Source organism: Zootoca vivipara, chromosome 5, assembly GCF_963506605.1.
Source record: "Zootoca vivipara chromosome 5, rZooViv1.1, whole genome shotgun sequence".
Taxonomy (NCBI): domain Eukaryota; kingdom Metazoa; phylum Chordata; class Lepidosauria; order Squamata; family Lacertidae; genus Zootoca; species Zootoca vivipara.
Window position 1 is genome coordinate 40,037,713 of NC_083280.1, and position 19,960 is coordinate 40,057,672.

Here is a 19,960-nt window from a genome sequence, read left to right on the forward strand (position 1 = left end):
GGGTTGCTTTTTGTTGTTTTTTAAATGGTATGGATATCTATATTTTGTATTATTAGTAAGAAATTCAGTGTTTAAATCTGAAATTATCAAAATCATATGCACACGTAGGCCAGCATCTTTAGGAAATGGGATTAGAGCCTGGTCTATATGAATTAAAAGAGAGATATGGTATTTTGCAGTGGGGTAGTGGGGTTATAAACTGAAGACTTGTACTAAGTTTCTGAAGACACAGATATTAATTATACCTGGAACGAGTGTACTACTTCATTGAGAGTTACATTATAATTATTTTAAAGCACAACACTGAACTTTTCTTATTTTTTTGTTTTTTTCATAATACACATTTTGTTGAAATCAGCAGGCTATTTTAAGGGTCATTTCACATGACCTCAAGTTGGCTGGGGTACATAGTGAATCATATGCCCATTAGAGCTGGTCATGCTACAAGATTGCTCTGCCACACAGCCAATTTTTAGGCTGTAATGAGGTCAATGGGATTAAAAATTACTTTCTAAATTGTGTGCTGAAATTTGCTCTGGCAAGTCATTGGATGCATTCAGTGGTGATAAGACCAAAGTAAAGTTTTGGATCATGCCATGTTATGTCTCAAGTAGTTTGCTTTCTGAGCATTTTTGCAGTGTAATGCAAGATAACATTTTAGAAAACAATTCTCTAATACCCCTTCCCCGTTAGTCCATAATTCCCTCACCCCAATTGCATAAAAGTTACAACTCGTTGGCTTGGATCAGGTAGTCCAAAAAATGATGCTGCCTATAGGAGTTTGTTTATTATATACAGGCAACCCACACTGCAGGTAGCCTGTGCTTCTTCCTGCCCCACCTCCTGTTTCCCAGTTCTCTGAAAAAAAGAGAAAGGAATTGAGAGGAGAAACTTGCACCTCACCCTTTCTACACAGTGCTATGAGAGTGATCCTCAGGCTTTCACTTTTGTTTTAAACTAATCATAGCTTATGGTGACATTCAAACCTGAAAAAACTACAAGTTAGTGTTAACTATACAAGACAACTTCAAACCATGGGTTATGAAACTAACTAGTGGCCATGCTTGGGAAGATAAAAATGTGCAAGCCCAAGACTTGCTGCAGCTCATCCTCATCATGCTAAACCATGGTTTATCATTATGTGTGAACTAGGTCATTTGTATTGAGAAATAGTGGCCTGTTGTTTTCCTAACGTTTTTGGTGAACAGGTTTCTCAAGTTGAAGAAAAGAACTTGGCTTTTCTGAGGAATTTTAAAGGTGCTAATAGCCACCAAGCACTCTTTCTGAAAGTCAATAGGATTTGAGTGCTTAACTGCAGCTTGCTGTTCTTTGTTAGGAGATTCTTTTAATATATATACTCTGAATTTTGTAGCAGTGCCAGATTTCTATGGTGATCAAAACTTGAAAATTGTATAAATCGCCATCTGTTTAAATGCCCTTTGAATCCCCTTTAAAGCATCTAAGTTATGTTGATGTGCTGTTCTATTTTAGTTCTTACAACGTTGGTAACACTAAATTAGAAGGCATATTTCCAATTCCTCTGGCTTTCAGTCATATATAGATTTAAATCATTTAGTTTCTTGGGCACTGTCTGAACTTGGTAACATTTTTCTCTCTATAGCTATGAGTTAATATTTAGGCTTCTAAAAGTAATTTATATTGTTTTTATAAGGCATTTCGGAGCATAAGATGATTTACAATTCCTTTTCTAATTTTTCTCTACATTTCTGTAAAATAGGTTAATCTTCAAAATTATGATACCCAAAGTGCATGCCACTGAAGCTGTAGGGCCTTGTGGGGTTTTGTATAGGCATCTCACTTGTCAAGAGATGGCAGTGACTCAGTTTGCTTATAAAGCTAACCATGGTTTAGTGGTATGAGTTCAACCCATGGCAAGCCTAGGGCTTGTGTTTTCTCCTCTTCCATGACGATGAGGAGGAAGCTTCCATATATGATTTTTTATTAACCACAGTTTAGCATTTTTATCTGAACCACAAACTGTGATCAGTCTTAATTGAAGCTGGTGACAACAATCCAGCTTCGTAACTCATGGTTTGAAGTTGGCTTGTTTCCACTAGCCATGGCTAAGACTAACCACAGTTTGTCCAGGATTGGACCACAACAAGCTGAAGTCTAAATCTGAAATGAAAGTTTCTGAACCCTTCCTCATGGCTGCACCTGAGGAGGAGAGGTTAGTCTGAAGCTTGCTGTGGTTTGTAATGCTAAACCATGGTTTAGCCAAGGTTGAGTGATACATGTGAACATTGCCAATCTATGCTCATGGTTTTTCAGTAACAGTTATGGGTAGAAAAACCTGTTGCAATTTGCAGTGTCCCAACAGAGAGTGCAGTGGAGGTAGGATGCAGATGGCTTCTGGAAGTTAAGATGCTTGCTTTCAGTATGAATGGTTAGCTGTAGCTTCTGTCTGTTGGCAGCTTATTTCTAGCATTGAACTTAGTGCTGAAGTGGTCTAACTGAACTGCATACCTTGTACTGTATATTGTACTTAAATATATGCAACTTGTCGTTCCTGAATTTTTGAAGCAGTAGTGTAAAATCAGCCCTACAGTACCTTACACAAAAAACTGTTGGCTTACAAGGATAATTTGCCCCTCTAAATTGATATCTAAGTCAGAAATTGGACTAATGTGGCAGGAAAAAACCATAATGGCACTGCACATACACTTTTATGTAGAAAAGTTTGCAAGTACATTACATCCTGACTGGATTCTTCAGTTTTTGAGTGAAGTTTTGCATTATTTATTGTACACATGGAATATGTTAAGCTGTGGGACCTCCCACAAAAAATTAAATATTAGAGAATTGGGGTGGGGGATAAGCTTCACTTTGTGAGGTTAACAATGCTGTAAAGGGAGAGAATTTTTTAAGTGACTATGCTGGACAAAGAATAAAGTGAGTACAAATACAATTTAATGTATATTAATCCAAGGTAGTGATTGCTATTACTATCCGGTCTCTGCATTGGGCTAATCCATTATTACAGTACACTGTGAATGAAAAGATTAAAGCCTCGGCACAGACAAGGGAAGAAATACTTTAACAACCCTGTATGTCTTACAGTGTAAGAGATCACAAGGGTCTAGTGCTATGATGTGATTATGTTCCAAAAACGAACTATTTCTAACACAGAGATTGCATGACCCCCTGCTTTCTTACATTCAGTTACAAAAATAAACTTATTCCCATCTGCATATATGCTGACTACTCTAGCATTGCTTACATAGAACATCAACATTAGTAATGTTAGTAAAATGCTGGTTCTTTGAGTTGCCTTTTAGCAGTTGTGAATTGGCAGCTAGCACCATTGTGACCAGCTGATTGTTCCAGAGCCCCACCATGTTCTTAGTTGACCACAACATCCAAATCTTTATAGTTAGGCACAAAACCATTTTTTAGATTTGGGAGAAGTAAGACAGAGTTTCTTAGAAAATACTCTCTGATTTGGTAACAAATCTTAACATCCACACTAGTATATACATATAAATATGTTTATCCACGTTCAAGAGCTAAAAAACGCCAGGCTCTTCATAACCACAAGTCAGTATTAAAGTAAAATATTGATACCTGTGCGATGTTTTCTGAGAAGAGCCTTTTAATTATCCTTGAACATACAAGTATTTAGTGATTTTGATGATGCTCCTCCTTGGTTTTTAGTGCCTTTAGCTAAACAAATGTGAAGAAGCCATAAACGTGGTCCTCTGGACCATTTAAAAACTTGGTTCATTTTAATTTTTTTTAAAAAACAACAACAACCATTAGTTCTTGTAATTGGTTCTGGTAATAATCATGATTCAACTTGGCACAGAGCCTTATGTTCAATGTCTCATAATTATATTCATGTTTGTACAATTATTTTACAGAGTCATGCATTTTATCTCTGTTTTTATTAACTGAATGGTTCTTTTGGAAAGAAACTGCAATAAATGTGGGAAGCAGTGGATCTTTCTGATGACAGGACTTATTTGATTTTGACTTGCAACAAGGCAGAGACATGAGGTGTTGATTATCCTAGAGAGGAGAATTGCAAATAGAGATCCATGAATTCCTGTTGTCTGCTAAATTTATTTCATGTTTCTCCGTATGAAAAGAGTTCCAATATAGAATATTTAAGTCTAATACATGTAAAAAGTCTTGCCATTCACTTTCATCATGAAAGTGCCTACGGGTGTTGAACTTGTTCTTAGCTGCTGGAACAAAGCTTCAGCAAATGCTTGTGATTTTCCTTAATAAACAAGCACAGCAGGATTGCAACTTCATTGCCACAGAAAATACTAGCAACATTCTTCATAGCATGTTTAGACATCAGCATATTCTGTTGTAACTGTATAGCACGAGAGGACTGATTCAACAAATCTGAGGGATCTTAGCCTTTTCAGGTGAACTTTTTCTTAGTTCTAATACAATGCCACAGTGTTTACCTTAATGTCATTTAATTAGATTTTTGACAAGCTGTCTGAGTCTGGAAGTCTCTTGTTTCAGGGTCAGTGCAGTTTTAATCATAGTCTAGTGAATTCAGCAGGTAGCAGTTCTGTTTTCCCATAATTTGTGCAGTGTTTCTTGTCCCTGACTCTGTTTTTGTACAGTTACTCCAGTGGCTCATCCAGTTACATGGATGCTATGCTCTTTATTCTGCGCACTGTTCTGAAGTCAAAGATACTGAGAGAACAAAAAGAGCACAATAAAATAGAGAGTAAAGTGAAAACATTGGTGTGGTAGTCTAATCCAATTGTTGAAAACGAAAACAAGCTGGCATCACATTCAAAGTCTATTCAGTCAGATGAGTCTCACAGATCTGGAAGCTGTCAATGTGCTGCCCATTGATGCGGATCTCCATGTCAGTCCTCTTTGAACTTTTAGAGTCTGCAGCTGGAAGTTCTGGGATTGTCTTGTCAAAATTCTCCATCTTGATCTGATATTCCCCTTTAGCACCTCGAACCAACATGGAGGCAAAATGGTGGTGTAATATGATCTCTGATGGAAGATAGGATGTCCTCCTCTGGCATGTTTCTCCAGTGCCCTCTTGTGTGGCAGAAAGGAAGACTACTAGCTCAAAATGTTGATGAGCCTCCCTTTGTAGGATAATGGCTAGAGGACTAGATGGAGTTATGGGATGATAATAGGTTAAAGGAAAGATAAAGAAAGGGCACTCTTCTGAAGTGATGCTGTCTAGATGGAAATCCACACTGGTTTGATGCAGCTGACCATTTTCTTGTTCTTCATAAAGAACTGCAGAAATCCGAACACTGGTGAGTGGGCTTGGGCGAGTATTGGCCACTTGGAACATTAGATATGGCTTTCCTTCTTTGTGTGTCACTACAGCGGAATAAGTGAACCGGATGGAGAGAGCTCGATTCTTTGGACGGGCAATTTTTGCTACAAATGCACCTAAATAAAAAGAGAATTAGCATATAGATTGTGCGTGTAATTATAGTTTCCTGATTCCCTTTATAGTATATTGAAAGCAAACACAACTAAAGCAAGTTGCACTGTATGAGGATCACAACATTTATTATTAGCATAAGTATTTCACATTTTTAATGATGGTTCCCACATTATTCAGGTCCATCATGTTAATTTCCTGAACCACAAAAATACTTTTTATAGTAAATATTTTTTAAATCAGGTGTTCATTAAAATATTTGCCACGATATTCGTGAACTTGAATAATGACATATGCTTTTGACAAAATAAGACCCACAGCCTCTGCTTTATGATTTAGCATTTCAGGCTAATAGTCTGCTAAGTAATCACTTAGTAGGTTTATTTTGTAATAAGCTTCATTTATTATATAGCAAATTTTCTTTCAGTAATAAAGAACAGTTTTATTTATTAACTCATTTAAAATTATTTTCAATAAAACATAGCAGGGTTTGAAAATTCTCTGATATTCATTGGTAACTTGTCAGTAAAAAGTCTTCGCTGCAGTCCTAAGCATACTTATGGAAATACTTCATTGAACTATGTAGATGTTCCTTTCTTGGTAAACCTGCTAAGGATTCATCTGTTAGCTTTAACTATGCAAATGTGTATGGGCAGTTAGTTCTACTAACTAATCACATTTTTAAAAATAATGTAGGAAAGGGTTTTTGAATTAAAGCATGCATTTGGAAAGAACTGAGTCACCTATTTAGATGTTTAGTACAAGTTGCTATTTAATAATTCTTTTCATACTGTAAAATGGAAATACATCCTCATCAAAGAACAGTATTTTTCAGAATGCTGAGTGACATAGCCCTATCCATGGTTTCTTGCTGTAGCTTTATGACAAAGCTCTTATTTGAACTATAACATAAAAGCATTAGGTTATGAAATAGTATGTAATTACCTGTGATGAAGGCCTCCAGCATCAGACCCAGTACCATTTGTATAGCAAGTAGGGCAATTGCACTTGGACAGTCTCCACTTGGGAACATTGTGCCGTAACCAATAGTGAGCTGTGTCTCCAGGGAGAAGGAAAAAGCAGCTGTAAAGCTTGTGATATACTTGACACAAATAGTGTGGTTTTCAGGTGGAGAATCATGATCGATCTCCAGATCCCCATTCATTTCTGCTAGTAGGTACCAGAGAACTGCAAAGACAAGCCAGTGGAGGACAAAAGAAGCAGAAAATACCAGCATCATCCATCTCCAGCGCAAATCCATAAGGATTCCCCAAGCATCTTTTAGGTATGCCAGGCCTTTCCCGTGGGCACCATCCATTTGTAGTGTGCTGTGTCCATCTTTCGTGACCATTCTTGGGTATCGTTGGGCCAGGAGAGGAGCACTAGGTTTGGTATTGTTGCCTTCTATCACTTCTGTCCTCATCTTCTGAAAACGAAAAGAAAAGAAAACTGTTGGATTCTTGTTTATCTGTAGTTCAGATGATGATAAGAGATTCTGACACATTGGCAGTGGACCAGACGCTACCTGCAGCTAGCCAAGGGGGTCTTTAAACATGCAGTTCTGAGAAAAGTAGCTTTGGAGAGCCAGGTTTGCCACTGCTTCCATTGTACAATAATGATTACCTGCAAAAATTAATGTTGGATCCTTCTTTGATGATAATTTAGAAATGAAAGCCAAACTTTTTGACTTCTCAGGTTTATTTGTGGGTCTAGTGGTTAGTTTGATAGTGAAGGAGCACTGCAAGTCTTAATTTTCTGAAATTCAGAGGTGTGTTCTGTAACTTTAGCAAATATGTGTTTAATATTTAAGCAAAGCACACTATCAAAGCTATTAATATTATAAATGTTCTATACTTTTGGTGGCCATCTGAAGGCTGTCATATCAAATATAATAAATTAAAATTTCCTCATTGTAAGCTCTTGTGCGGTTTTCTACCTAAATATGTTTACTGCTACCAACCATGATATTTTTATTGTCTAGAATTGTGGTACCTGGGATATAGCCTCTTCTGCTGAACATACTCAGGCCACTGCTGTTGTAAAGCTGTATTAAAAAGGGGATAGAGAATAATACGGAAAATATTATGCAATTATATAAGCCGAGAGAAGTCCTGAGGAAAAAAAAATCAACTCTAAACCCAATTTGCCAAAGGGGAAACTGGAGTGAGGCTTTTGTTATGTGTCCTTAATCATGTTTCTAATACTGCAGTGTTGCAGCTTGGGTTCCTCTGGAAGTTACAAATATTGAGTATCTAGGAAAATAAAAGATCAACCCCTGTGCTTTTTATGAGCTTTTCTCTTATAGCAGAAAACGTTCACAACTCTAAAATTAACAAACATAAAAGAGAGCAAAATATTAAATCATGGTGTCTCCCTATTTGCTAGAGACTGGTTGAAATGAAAAACGTGAGAGAAAGGATGCAGGCATATTTGAAAATAATAAGAGAGGTTAAACTGGGGTAACTGCTGAATGACATTGTCACAGAGCACCAGATCTGATCTAATATTGATGGTAAAATTGAAACATATTTGGTCCATCTTGTTGCACAATCATTGTGTGTTGTTCGTTTCTCTCTGCATGGGATCCAGATATCTTATTTCAAAATAACAACTTCTGGTGTGTGTGTGGGGGGGGGGGGCTATCACATTTTCCAAATACTTAGACATTAGTATTCCCCTTCAGGAAAAATGCAAAAATGATTGCATTGTAATTTGATACATGCTTACTATAGGCATAGTTATGATAATAAAATTGATTGAAATATATTCTTTACAAATGTGTAGGATGGCTTTCTTTGAGTGGGGTGTATTAAACTGCTTTGAGGTTAATTATAATCAAGCTATATAAAATGTGTTAAATAAAAAAACACAAATTAATCATGGGCCAGTCATCAAAGGTAGTTGCACTGTTTTATAGTACTACAGCACCTAAGATATTTACAATCAGTTTTGACAAAATGTGGAGTAGAGTTCACTGATTGTGCAGAGCTAATCAGATGCTTATCTCCTGCCTATGTTGTACTTGGCCACTCTGTTCTTGCTGTTTTGCTAAGGTTGCTCATGAGTCATTATAATGGTTTTTATTGTTATGTTCCTGATATTATGCCATTCCTATGGCTCAAGTTGATTAGAGACTTTATGTAGCAAGTGACTGACAAGTAAAAATTATTATTATTGATGATGGTGGTGATGATGATGATAATAAATGAAAAAATAATGCAATCTACAGTATAGAACTGCTATCCTCTCAAGAGAAACATTTTAAACTTAAACTTATGGCAAAAGTAAGTAGAAGTCTCATGGATTGAGCAAGGTGTGTCTATAAGTCACAAGTGGGATTTGGGAGCACTGGTGAACAAGGCCAAGACTGATTGATAAAGCTGATGGGGCAATGAAAAATGCTAGTAATAATACTTAGCCTGTATGTAGTGGTTTATTTAGACTTTTCAAAAGTATTCCTAATAATATAATAATATATTTATACCCCGCCCATTTGGCTGGCTTTCCCCAGCCTCTCTGGGTGGCTTCCAACAAAATATTAAAATACAATAGTCTGTTAAACATTAAAAACTTCCCTAAACAGGGCTGCCTTCGTATGTCTTCTACATACATTATTGTAATTGCCTTTGTAGGCTATAAAATAGGTCAGTATTTCTATTCCAATTCTACTTTTGGAGACCTGAAGGTTTGTTCACAGGAGAGGCAACTTTTGATCTGTGGGCTCCATGATCCACAGCTCTGTCTCTTCACCATCATGCTATACTAGCAAAACATATTGATAGTAAGTAGTATTCAGCTAAATTTTATTCAGAGTAGACCTATTGAAATCAATGGCTCTAAGTCATGTTCATAATTTCAATGGGTCTGCTCTGATTAAAACTAAGTTGAATACCAGTGCCCCAGTTTCATTTCAGCAAAATGAGCTCTCTTATTAAAGAGAGATTTTTCCCCTTCAGTTTGGGAAAAATTCCCCACCGTCATCTCATTCTGTTGTCATATGAGTACTTTGAGTAAAATGGGTGTTCTGACAGTGTCTTGAAAAATTGTATTTGTGAAGTAGTCATATTTTATTACTGCCAAGAATGTTAACAGTGAAATATAAGCACAATGTCTCTATAAAGTACATAACCCAATAAAACACAGGTAACTCAGGCTTTGAGTTTGCAAGTGGCTAGAGTTCATCAAAGTCTTCATTTTGAACTGTTCCCTGGTAGAAAATAATTATAAAATTTGCATTTGAAATTTTAAAAGAAACCCTTTGAACATCACTTTTGACTCTGTCAGAAGTAGAACTTTTCTTGACTTGAGAAAATGATTTTAAAAATATCATTTTGAAATGAAAGCAAACAATCCTAATGTCATGCTAAACATGCAAGTTTATATTATGGATTCAAGCCAGTCCACTGCATGTGTGGTGCCCAGAGCGATCACCAGAGGAGTAACATGAACTCCAAGATTGCATCCTTTGATCTAGTGGAAGGGCTGAGTGTGACTGTGTTGTGGCAGGTGTACACATGCCTTGTATTCCCTGTAACAGCCTGCTGAGCTGCCTGCATATGTCCCTACCACATTAGAGGAGGTAGGGACTACATCAAAAATAACAGGGTAAATAAGAACAATTTTTTGAAATACAGACCTATGAATTGATTCTTTATCCCAGGCACCCCCAAACCTCGGCCCTCCAGATGTTTTGGACTACAATTCCCATCTTCCCCGACCACTGGTCCTGTTAGCTAGGGATCATGGGAGTTGTAGGCCAAAATATCTGGAGGGCCGCAGTTTGGGGATGCCTGCTTTATCCTACCGTAATAGTAATGCTGACTGTTTCAACTTTTTAAACAAGGATGCTACTTTATACATGGTTTGTTGGAAGGTGATGCTTGGTATTTGATATAAGTATTAAACCTACCATAGGCACTAAATTGCCTTTTGTGAGAATTTATTTCCTAAGATTTGGTAGTTATATTTATATATTTATATTTTGCATATTTATATGTTTCTGTTTTTATAACTAGCAAAATGGGAAATATAACACATTTTTAAAAAATTAAAGGAAGGAACAGCATAATTGGGCCTTGTGTAAGAATTCTGGACTTTAAAATCTTGTTAATAGTAATCTTTGTTAACATCTGAATGAAAGCAACCTTAAGTTGGCATCCAACATCTTCATTATATAAGTTTCATTATACATTGTAAGCATACCTCTTTACCTTGACCTTTGACAACTGAGGTGTTTTTAGGACCCACCCTGTTCTTTTGATTGTAATTTTTTAAAACTGTATATATTGTATTTTTACATTGCTGTAACCCACCTTGGGACTTTATGGTGAATAATGTTTAAGAAATCTAAATAATAATAATGCATAATAACTATGACTAAAATAGTGATATTCTGCCTGACCCATGTTCATTAATGTTCATTTAGTATGCGGAATGCACTTTTGAGCTATGAGTTCCACTACATACCTGATCAACTACAATTGAAGCACACAAAAATTGCTATTTGCCTTGCTGGGCTTGGATTCCAGTGCACTAGGTAAAGGCAGGGACAAGGAACTTTTAGTGTTCAAAGGATTATCTACTGGGAAAGTTGGAACAAGGACTATATCTACTGCCAATACACCTCCCCAGACAAGAAAAACAGTTGACTTGTTACTCTTCAAGTATTCCTTTTTATTTATTGTTTCCAGGAGGTAGTCATATGCAAAAGCTGCAAGAGCTGTCTGTTTTGGAACATAGTTTTATATAAACTTAACACACCTTAGTTACAGCCTGTATAGTTTACTGTAATATGTTCTATGTGGGGCTGCCTCAGAAACTGTGCTCAGAAACTGACTGGCCGAAAGAGCTGCAAGCCAGGGAGCATAAACCTCACTTGTTACAATAACTACACCAGCTACACCAGTCTTTTTCCAGGCACAATTCAAAGTCCTATTAATGACCTATAAAGCCCTTATACAGCTTAGTTCAGGCTATCTGAAGGACTATATGGGAGAGGGCCTTCTTGGTAGCTGCTCCGAAACTTTGGAACTCCTTTCCTAAAGAAAGGAGTTGTTTTTATGCCAGCAGGCAAATACTGTTTTATTCCAACAGGCTTATGGAACTGGCTGTTTTTAAAGGAAATGGCTTTGAATAGTGCTGTTTTTACTATCTCAGAATGCTTTAACTTGTCTTTGCAGAAAAAGTGCTTCAGTTATGGATCATTTTGTTGTCCAATTCTGCATATTTTCTAGTTCTAGTACCCTTTTATAGATGGGGTAACCAAAACTGTAGAGTTCTTCAAATGTATCTGCAGTGTAGATTTATAAAGGACCATTCTGACCATTTTATATGCAATATCTTTCCTAATAATCTCTAGCATGGAATTTTCCATTTTTGTCTCTGCCACTTACTTCAATGAAATAATCAACTATGACTTCAGTATCTTTATCCTGGAGTATTTGAACCAGTTTGGATACTTGTAGTTCTGAAAACAGATGTGGAGTTCTGTCTTCCCAAGAATGCAACCATGTTGTGCTCAGAAATTTATAGACATGATCAACTACTAAAATGCAATAGTTGTGTAAATGCTACAAAGAGGACTAGATAAAGTATGCCTGGATTTCCTCTATTTCCTCTTTTTCTTAACGTTATTGTTTAGTGGGTTTGCTCTGCCCCATACTCTGCTTTAGAAATTTAAGAGAATTTCTAAAATTAATTTTGAATTGATATGTGCTTATGTGCAAATTGATAGACCTGCAAGTTGATGTTGTTTTTTTAAAAATTAAAATTCTACAAGCAGTGCAATGGTTTGAACAAAGTTCAGAAATCAAAAAATGAAGAATAGTGGATTACTAATTCATTGCTTTCTCTCTGTAACCTTGTTTAAATATTTAGAATCACTGAATCTGGGGAGAAATTATATTGGGGAGAATTTTATAAATATCCCTAACTTTAATACATTGGCTATACCTGGAGTTATGACTTCTCAAGTGTGCAGCTGTAGAGCTGTGATGCTATCTCCAGCAAATGTATCCTGAGCTCAGTGAGTTAAAAATAAAACTTTTTTTCACAAAGACTTCTGCACTATACTTTCATTTTAGCAAACCATTATACTTCCATATGTGCCTATTATATGATACTGTACCACGTATTTGCTAACTCTAAAAATAAGATACACAAACCCGTTCAAGTGCTATACATAGTCCATAGGCTTCTGCATTTGGTGAAAAATTATGAGAATCTCAACTTCTAATTAACAATTAGAAAATAACTCCTCTTGTCCAGTGGTATCCAATGTAATCCCCTCCAGATGTTGTTGGTCTACAGCTCCTATTTCCCCTTAGTATTTGCTATGTTGGCTGGGCCCGATTAAAGCGGTAGTCGAACAACGTCTGGTGGTCAGGCACCCAGTTGGCTACCCTTGCTTTAGTCCTTGAGTTCATAAAGATGAGTTTGAAAACAGGTTGATAGTATCTGTACAAGACATCAGATATTTATGGACATAGAGCTTCTGTGTTCCACTTGACTGCGTTCACCAACCTCATGGCTTCTGGTCACTTTTCTTTGACTTATACACGCCGTTGCCTACCGTTTACTACTCCCCCCCTTACTGCAAACCATTTATAGAAAATGCATGTTTTACAAACACTTGGATATGGAGTTTAAATGTGTAAATTGAAAATATTTATTCATTTGTATTACAGCAAAAATGTATTTCAGTGTTGCAGAATTTTAGTCCCTTTGGCTTTCTCTGCTTTGTTACAAGAGCAGTTAAGACATAGATATGTAAAGATTCAAGGACTCTCCTATCCAATTAAATTTTTTCACATGACTCTAATACCAACAAAACATTGTTTAAAAGTGATATTTGGCAATTGTTATTACACTTGTGTTTTACTACTGTAACCCACCCCGGGACCTAAGGGTGAAAGGTGGGTACTGTATAAATAAGCAATAATCAAATGTATTTAAAATTTCCACACTACATTTTTGCAAAGTAGATACACTTTCTTTAGCATTTAAGTATATATTTTAAATTATATCTTTGTTATATAAGATTAACATCCCATGATTGATAGAAAGATATTCTCCTAATAGATAGTCATTGTAATAATGGCACCTTCAATTTAAGTCAGATTGCTTATAAAATCTGCAGTAGTTTTGACATCAAGCTCACTTCAGAAAGTTTAGTTTGGTACCTGTTTGTAACAGTGAATAGTGCATTAATTCCTTTAGAAAATATTGCCATTTGATATGAATAAGGTATTCTAAAACTACCGCTGAATATCATAGTAATTCTCTCCATAGATGTTCTAACAGAGTATTGAAATTGAATTCACTTGCAAAAGTTTAAAGCCATAGATTATATCACTTAGAATTTGTAAAAGATAACATGCTGCACTAGTCTGAAGAAACAGTATTAGGTGCTGCTCGTTGCAGCTATGCAGTTTGCCATTTGCTTGGAGTGGACTTCCCCAACGTTGTGCCCTCCAGATGCTCTGGACTACCCCTCACATCAGTCATAGCAATGCCAGCTAGGGCTGACAGATGTAGTAGTCCAAAACATCTGGAGAGCACCAGGTTGGGGAAGGCTGCTATAGTCAAATGGTGAGCTGCATGGCTGCAACCAACAGCATGCTGGGAAGCCAGGTTGGGAAAGGCTGCCACAGAGCAAGTAACAGTTGTTTCAAGGAAGCAACTAAAGGGGTACTGCCCACTGCCCCACACCCTCCATCATTTCTGATGTCATGCAGTTTTGCCATAGTGCTCCCCAAGAACAGATTCCTGTTCAAACTCTTTTTAACGCTTGCAGGAAGTGTCAAGTGTGTGTATGGGCGCCAATATAGCAGGTCAGTCATTAGGCAGGTAGCAAATGTTGAAAGCATGGTGTATCTTGTGACCTCTAAGCTACCCTGCTGCTCTCAGGTAATGCTTCCCCCCCCCCATTGCAGGTATCCAACTGCGGTCTTGTTGACTTCTATACATGGAATGTGCAGGAGTTTGTGTGTGTGTGTGTGTGATCTTGTAATTTGTCTCGGGCCTCAAAATGAGTATTGGCAAAGATACCAAAGGGTTTAAGTGTAACTAGCTACAAAGTGAAGAAATAAGTGAAGGTATGTTACACCTGACTAGGTTGATACATGTGCCGATTTAAAACACAAATGTGATACATTTGAATAGTATCAATGAAATAAAAATGGTATCCCTTTCACACTTTATTATGTACTGATTTTTTTCATTGAATAGACTATTTATGAATTTCCCTGGAAGTTTAAAACTATTCCCCAGATAACATTACTATGCATGAAATATCCTAATTCTTTACAACAATCATTTGTTCCCTAAAATAGGATCTTCCATGTGCAGGAGATAAAATAGCTTTGGGCAATCAGGTGTTTCTTAAACGCTGACATTGTATAAGACAAATGAAGAAACGTGTTCAAAAAGTTTGTTTATATGGTTAGAAACCAATAAAATTTAAATTTGCTTAATGTCATAACATTTAATTTCTAGTCAAATGGATATTCTGTGGTGAGCAACCAGAAAACTTCTGTGTCTAATCAAAAGAATCACTCAAATGATTTTTTTAAATAATTGAATTTAAGTGGAAATTTCTGTACACTGCTACACAAATTGCTAGCTAATTACTTGCTATCTATCAGTCATGCTTTATATAAGTTAAAGCAATAACGTTTTCCCCCAAAACTTTTAAGTTTTGAAAAGATGAGATATTGCTGGAACCTGGAATTGAATTTAAAATTGGTCATCTACATTACTGTTAAAAACAACAACCACATCTCCAGGAATAAGTACACAATCAGTCTTCAATATCTGACTGGTCACAGGATTGTTACTTTTTAAAAGAAAGTCTCCTTTAGAACTGCACAGCTAAGATCTGCTTCATGCCTTTTATTAAAAGCTAAAGAGCCATGCAAGGATCTCCTATACAGAACTGTTCCTTATAGAAATTGATTCTGGAAGTCGTCATTGGGCAATCTTAGTTTGGAAAACAATCTCCTTTGAGAAAGTCTTACAATATTTGAAGTTGGTATTTCAATTGATATTTTTCAAAACAGGTCTGTCTAAATCCTCCAAAACTCCATTTTTGTTTTTGAACAAAACAAAGCAGGAAATATTAATGTAAAAAAGTGATGCTGTGTTAGCATCATGTACTTACCAGTGTATTTGTAGTTTTTATCTACCTGGCAGGGAAAGGGAGGAAGGCGGATGTCCTGGATATTGAAAACGAACCAAACTATCTTGTATCTGTATATAGTGATCCCAGGGAAGAAAAAAAAATCTTTTGACAACAAGTTTGGAAGGATGTTTGTTCAAAATGGGCTTACAGGTCTCATTCCACAGTTTATAATGTGGGGGGTTGGCTTTCATATGAAGCTGATGTGATTGGTCATTCAGTCTGCAGGGGGGCCAATTAGCTGTGGTCATGTGGAAAAGAATGCTGATTTGTTTGAGCTTTCTTTACCCAACACATACCCTAGCAGCTGTGGAGAAATCCACACGAATTTACTTGGAGAAAGGGGTGCATTTTTTATCTTAATCAGGATGGAGTTTTTAGGTTTGCATAATCTTACTTAAGGTTTTACTTGGAGGTTCAAAGGAATGAAATTCCTCAGGACTGTTTTCCATTCAAGTTTTCTTGTGGTAGCTATTTAGAGTTCACACTTTTCTTTGATATTTTATTTTAACCAAAACCAGGCAGTTTGAGGTGAAGGTGTGCTTTCTGTTTCACTTTTCTCTTTTTAGGTTTTTTGTACCATGTGGTGCACAGGATATCGGTATCATAGAGATCAAGGTTTCTAATTAGTTTTACACAGTTTACATAGTTGCAACCTAATTTTAGATGCAAGACCTGTAACTTTACTGGATCTCTTATTTTGCCTCTTCTGTTAAGTCCGCATTGTTCGTAGGATTGTATTTAAATTATGTCAAATAATATTATGTAGGATATTGCTGCATGTAACATGGTTATGACCAAAAAGAGATGTTTCCATTGAGTAAAACAGTAGTCTTCAGAACTTTCACTGTGTGAAATTAGTTTTAAATGTAACAGCTGACTAACAAAAACGAGCCGAAAAGAGGCCCATAATGTCTACTTTTCAGAATCACTTGCATGATCTGTGAGGGTAGCTTTGTAGTGCAGTTCAGCATTTCACATTTTTCCTTAGCTGCTGATGTGAGGACTTTGATCGAACGTCAGACCTAAGAGGATCTGAGAAACAAAGGCTGTGATTGTTTGCAGTAAAAGTACTGAAGACCTGCTGTGAAAATTATTAATGTAGACCAATATAATGCTACTTAGAAACTAAAATCTCCCTCATGTTTTTTTCTTTAAAAAAACTCCACAAAATACAAAACATTAATTCTTCATTTCATTAGCAGAGAACCCTTTAATACATGTTGAGGCACAGCACCTTAAAATTGAAACATGCATTTGTGACCTTCATGGGTATGGGGACAAGGGACACTTTCCACTCAGTATAGCATGGTGCCTTTTCTTTTTACTATAAGAAACACTAACAGTTAATGATATACAAATACTTTTATACCAACATCTTAAAATAAAAACTGGATTCACCATATATTAGTAGTATGTGTGTTCCTGATACACCTGTTTAAACTGCCTCAGAAATGCAATTTTCAGTGAAGATTGGAGTGGTGAGTAGTAATATTACAATGCAGGTGAGAAGCTGTTCTGCCATATCTGTAAAGGTTAGTGGCATATGCAGAACTATTAGAGCAAACTTAAACACATGTGAGACATACTGTCCATGAAATGTTGCACTTGTTTGTGTGGAAGGATTTGGATAGTTGGCATGGCTATGGAAGTGCAGTATTTTGGTAGGATACAATTTTGCTTATGGATACAATTGTGCAAATTCATCTTTCAGTAAGGAAAGCAGCATAATTATTGGAGGAAAAAGCATTGGGCATGGGAAAATTCTGGTAAGTTTGACAGAGATGGTCAAAACTAAAATGAAATAAGACTATGTTTTAGTCTGCATGGGACCTAAAAATGATGACCAGTGATTTCTTAAGCCACTTTGTGTGTGGTCATGATTCAAGGTTGTGCGGTGATTTTTCTATCTCTCTTTCACAGTATTGTAAGCTGTCTTCTACTTGAGGGACTTTGGTTTAGAAACTATGTAGCCAACAAAAGTTATTTGAGGATCCTGAAAACAGAAACTAAATTAAACTTAATTTTATAGAAGTGTGTGTGTGTGTGTGTGTGTGTGAGAGAGAGAGAGAGAGAGAGAGAGAGAGAGAGAGAGAGAGTATGTGTCTTAGTGTCTTATAGAAAGATTGTTGACACTGTTATTTGCTATTCTAGTAAAAAATTTCTCAATAAACAAGTTCTCAGAAGATTGTATTCCAGAACACCACTTTAGTACTTTGAAGTCAGTCCCTTTTAAAACTTCAAATTACATAGCTGTAGACTCTGTTGGCTGGATGTCTTTGTTGTATCTGAACTTTTCCATAAACACCATTGCTGGCTTGGGGTCAGACATGGAATGCAGGTGCCCTTTCACTGCTCCTTCTCCTCAGGAAGTCCAGTCAATTAGTTTGAGGCAAAGCCACAGATCTTTTTCTTTTTCCTTTTCATCCTGGGAAATCATGGCCAAACACCGACCTCCACACCAAGTAACTTAAACCAAGTGAAATGAACATGCTAGGGGTATAAGCTATGTTCCTCGTTAGACTACTTTAGACTTTGACGTATGTGTGTACTAATGGTGACTGAGCCACTATTTACTTCTTCATTTTTAAGAACTTCAGAACGTAATATACCTGGGTCTGCTCTTAGTTGGATTTGAAACGTTATTTCATCCAGTTCTGTGTTTCTCTTTCCAATACCCTTAAGCTTTGAAATATGTTGCTACCTGTTGACAAACACACCCGTGTTGTTTCATGGTTAATAGCCTTAGATTCAGAAGTAAATTCAGTGTGGCTTTCTCTCTAGTGAGCATGCTAGAACTGCAACCTTAATTATGGATATTCTCCCCCACTGATAATGAAAACAGGAGGAAAATACTCTTTGGGACACTTTCACTAGTGCCCCCATTTTCTCTACTTCTACCAGGCTATTATTTTTCTTCTTTTACCTTTCGTCACCATATTCTTAGAGAACGCCCCCTCCCCTTTAATCAACTGCCCCACACTCTTTCCTAGCCTCCTTTTTGTGGCTTTCTGTACCTTTTCAGAAATACAAAATACAAAAAACTGAGAAATTAATCTCCACTTTACTATCATCTCTCCTTCTGACTGCTCTTTCTCAGGCAGGGACATTAATAAAGCCATTGAGCACCCAATTACTTTTCAACTTCACGCCACCCGATATTTGTGGGCCGTAGCATCCCAGCACAATGTTGCCGACTGGGCCAATTTTATGCTGTTTGGAGAGGATGTCCTCAAGGATATCCTGATCAAACTAAAGATAAGTGGTTACCCAAAGGTACTGGTGACAACCAATCTTCCAACCAGTCCTTTCAGAACTACCTTTCCCTGGGACAAGGAAGAAACTACAGACAGAAGTCCTCCTGGAACAGCAGTGATACCCACCCAGGCAGCAGAACAACAAGATATCTCCCTCCAATACCTTCAGAAACAACCACCAGCAGAACCTATGATGCTATTCCTCCCCAAGTCAGGGACCATCTACAAGCCTTCTTCAACTCTTGGTGTCAGATTACTACAGATCACTGGATTCTCAATACTATATCACATGTGATAGAATGTCTGACACCCCTAAACCGGTTCCTTCCATCCCTGATCTCCAACAATCCAGTCAAGGAACAGGTGATAGGTAATTGTGTACAGCATTGTCTCAACATGTCAGCTATCAAACCAGTCCCCCCCGAGAGGAATTATTCTATGACATATACTTAATATTATCTGTAGTGCCATAGCCAGATCACTTCCTGATGCAACTGGACTTGTCTGTGACCCTTCCCCTCTGCAGGGATGTAGGACGAATTTGAATGATCTACCACCACCACTTAATGGATCCAAATGGCTTCTAGAGAGTGGTAGGGGATATCTTATCCCATGTTGATGGCTTCTCAGCTAGCGACCCATTGGAATGCAGAGTTAAGCAGGGCTATCAACTGTCTGGCTACAAAGCACCCTCTATAATTGCATGCAAGAATTCTGCAGTGATTTCTTGTACTCCAGCAGTGGACCATCACACACATTCTACAGCACTACATCAAAATGCCACCAAAAGTGTGGGTGGTGATGAAGTGGGCATCCAACAGAAACTTGCAGAAGGGTACATCTTGCCTTGACCCTCACCTCATAGTGGTCACCACAGATGTCAGCCTCTACATTTGGGGTCTCACTGTGAGGGACAGACAATCCATGCCCAAAGGTCGCCCGAGGAAGCTGAAGACTTCAGCTGGAGCAGCCCACCTGGCTCTGATGCACTTTTCTCCACACCTACACATCAAACGTGCTGCTACGCACGGGCAACTCCAACTTGAAATCCTACCTCAACAAGCAGGAGGTCACCAAATCCTGGGATCTCTAAGCTGAAATGTTCTACCTCATGCAGTGACCAAA

General features: G+C 37.2%; 2 protein-coding genes across 3 annotated transcripts in view; one reads left to right on the forward strand and one right to left on the reverse strand.

The window, feature by feature from the left end:
- Positions 1-19,960, forward strand: part of GIGYF2 (GRB10 interacting GYF protein 2) — a 76,042-nt gene that overhangs the window by 25,512 nt on the left and 30,570 nt on the right. The gene's annotated exons all lie outside the window — the stretch shown is intronic.
- Positions 4,383-6,824, reverse strand: KCNJ13 (potassium inwardly rectifying channel subfamily J member 13). Its single transcript, XM_035133111.2, has 2 exons — positions 6,347-6,824; positions 4,383-5,406 (listed from the first exon to the last, which is right to left on the reverse strand). The coding sequence occupies exons 1-2, from the start codon at positions 6,822-6,824 to the stop codon at positions 4,787-4,789; spliced, it is 1,098 nt and encodes a 365-aa protein (XP_034989002.1). The 3' UTR covers positions 4,383-4,786.

Coding starts and splice junctions, on each gene's coding strand:
- KCNJ13 (XM_035133111.2), bottom strand. CDS start 6,824: ATGAGGACAGAAGTGATAGAAGGCAACAATACCAAACCTAGTGCTCCT. Junction 5,407..6,346: donor GCTGGAGGCCTTCATCACAG/GTAATTACATAC, acceptor CTTTTTATTTAG/GTGCATTTGTAGCAAAAATT.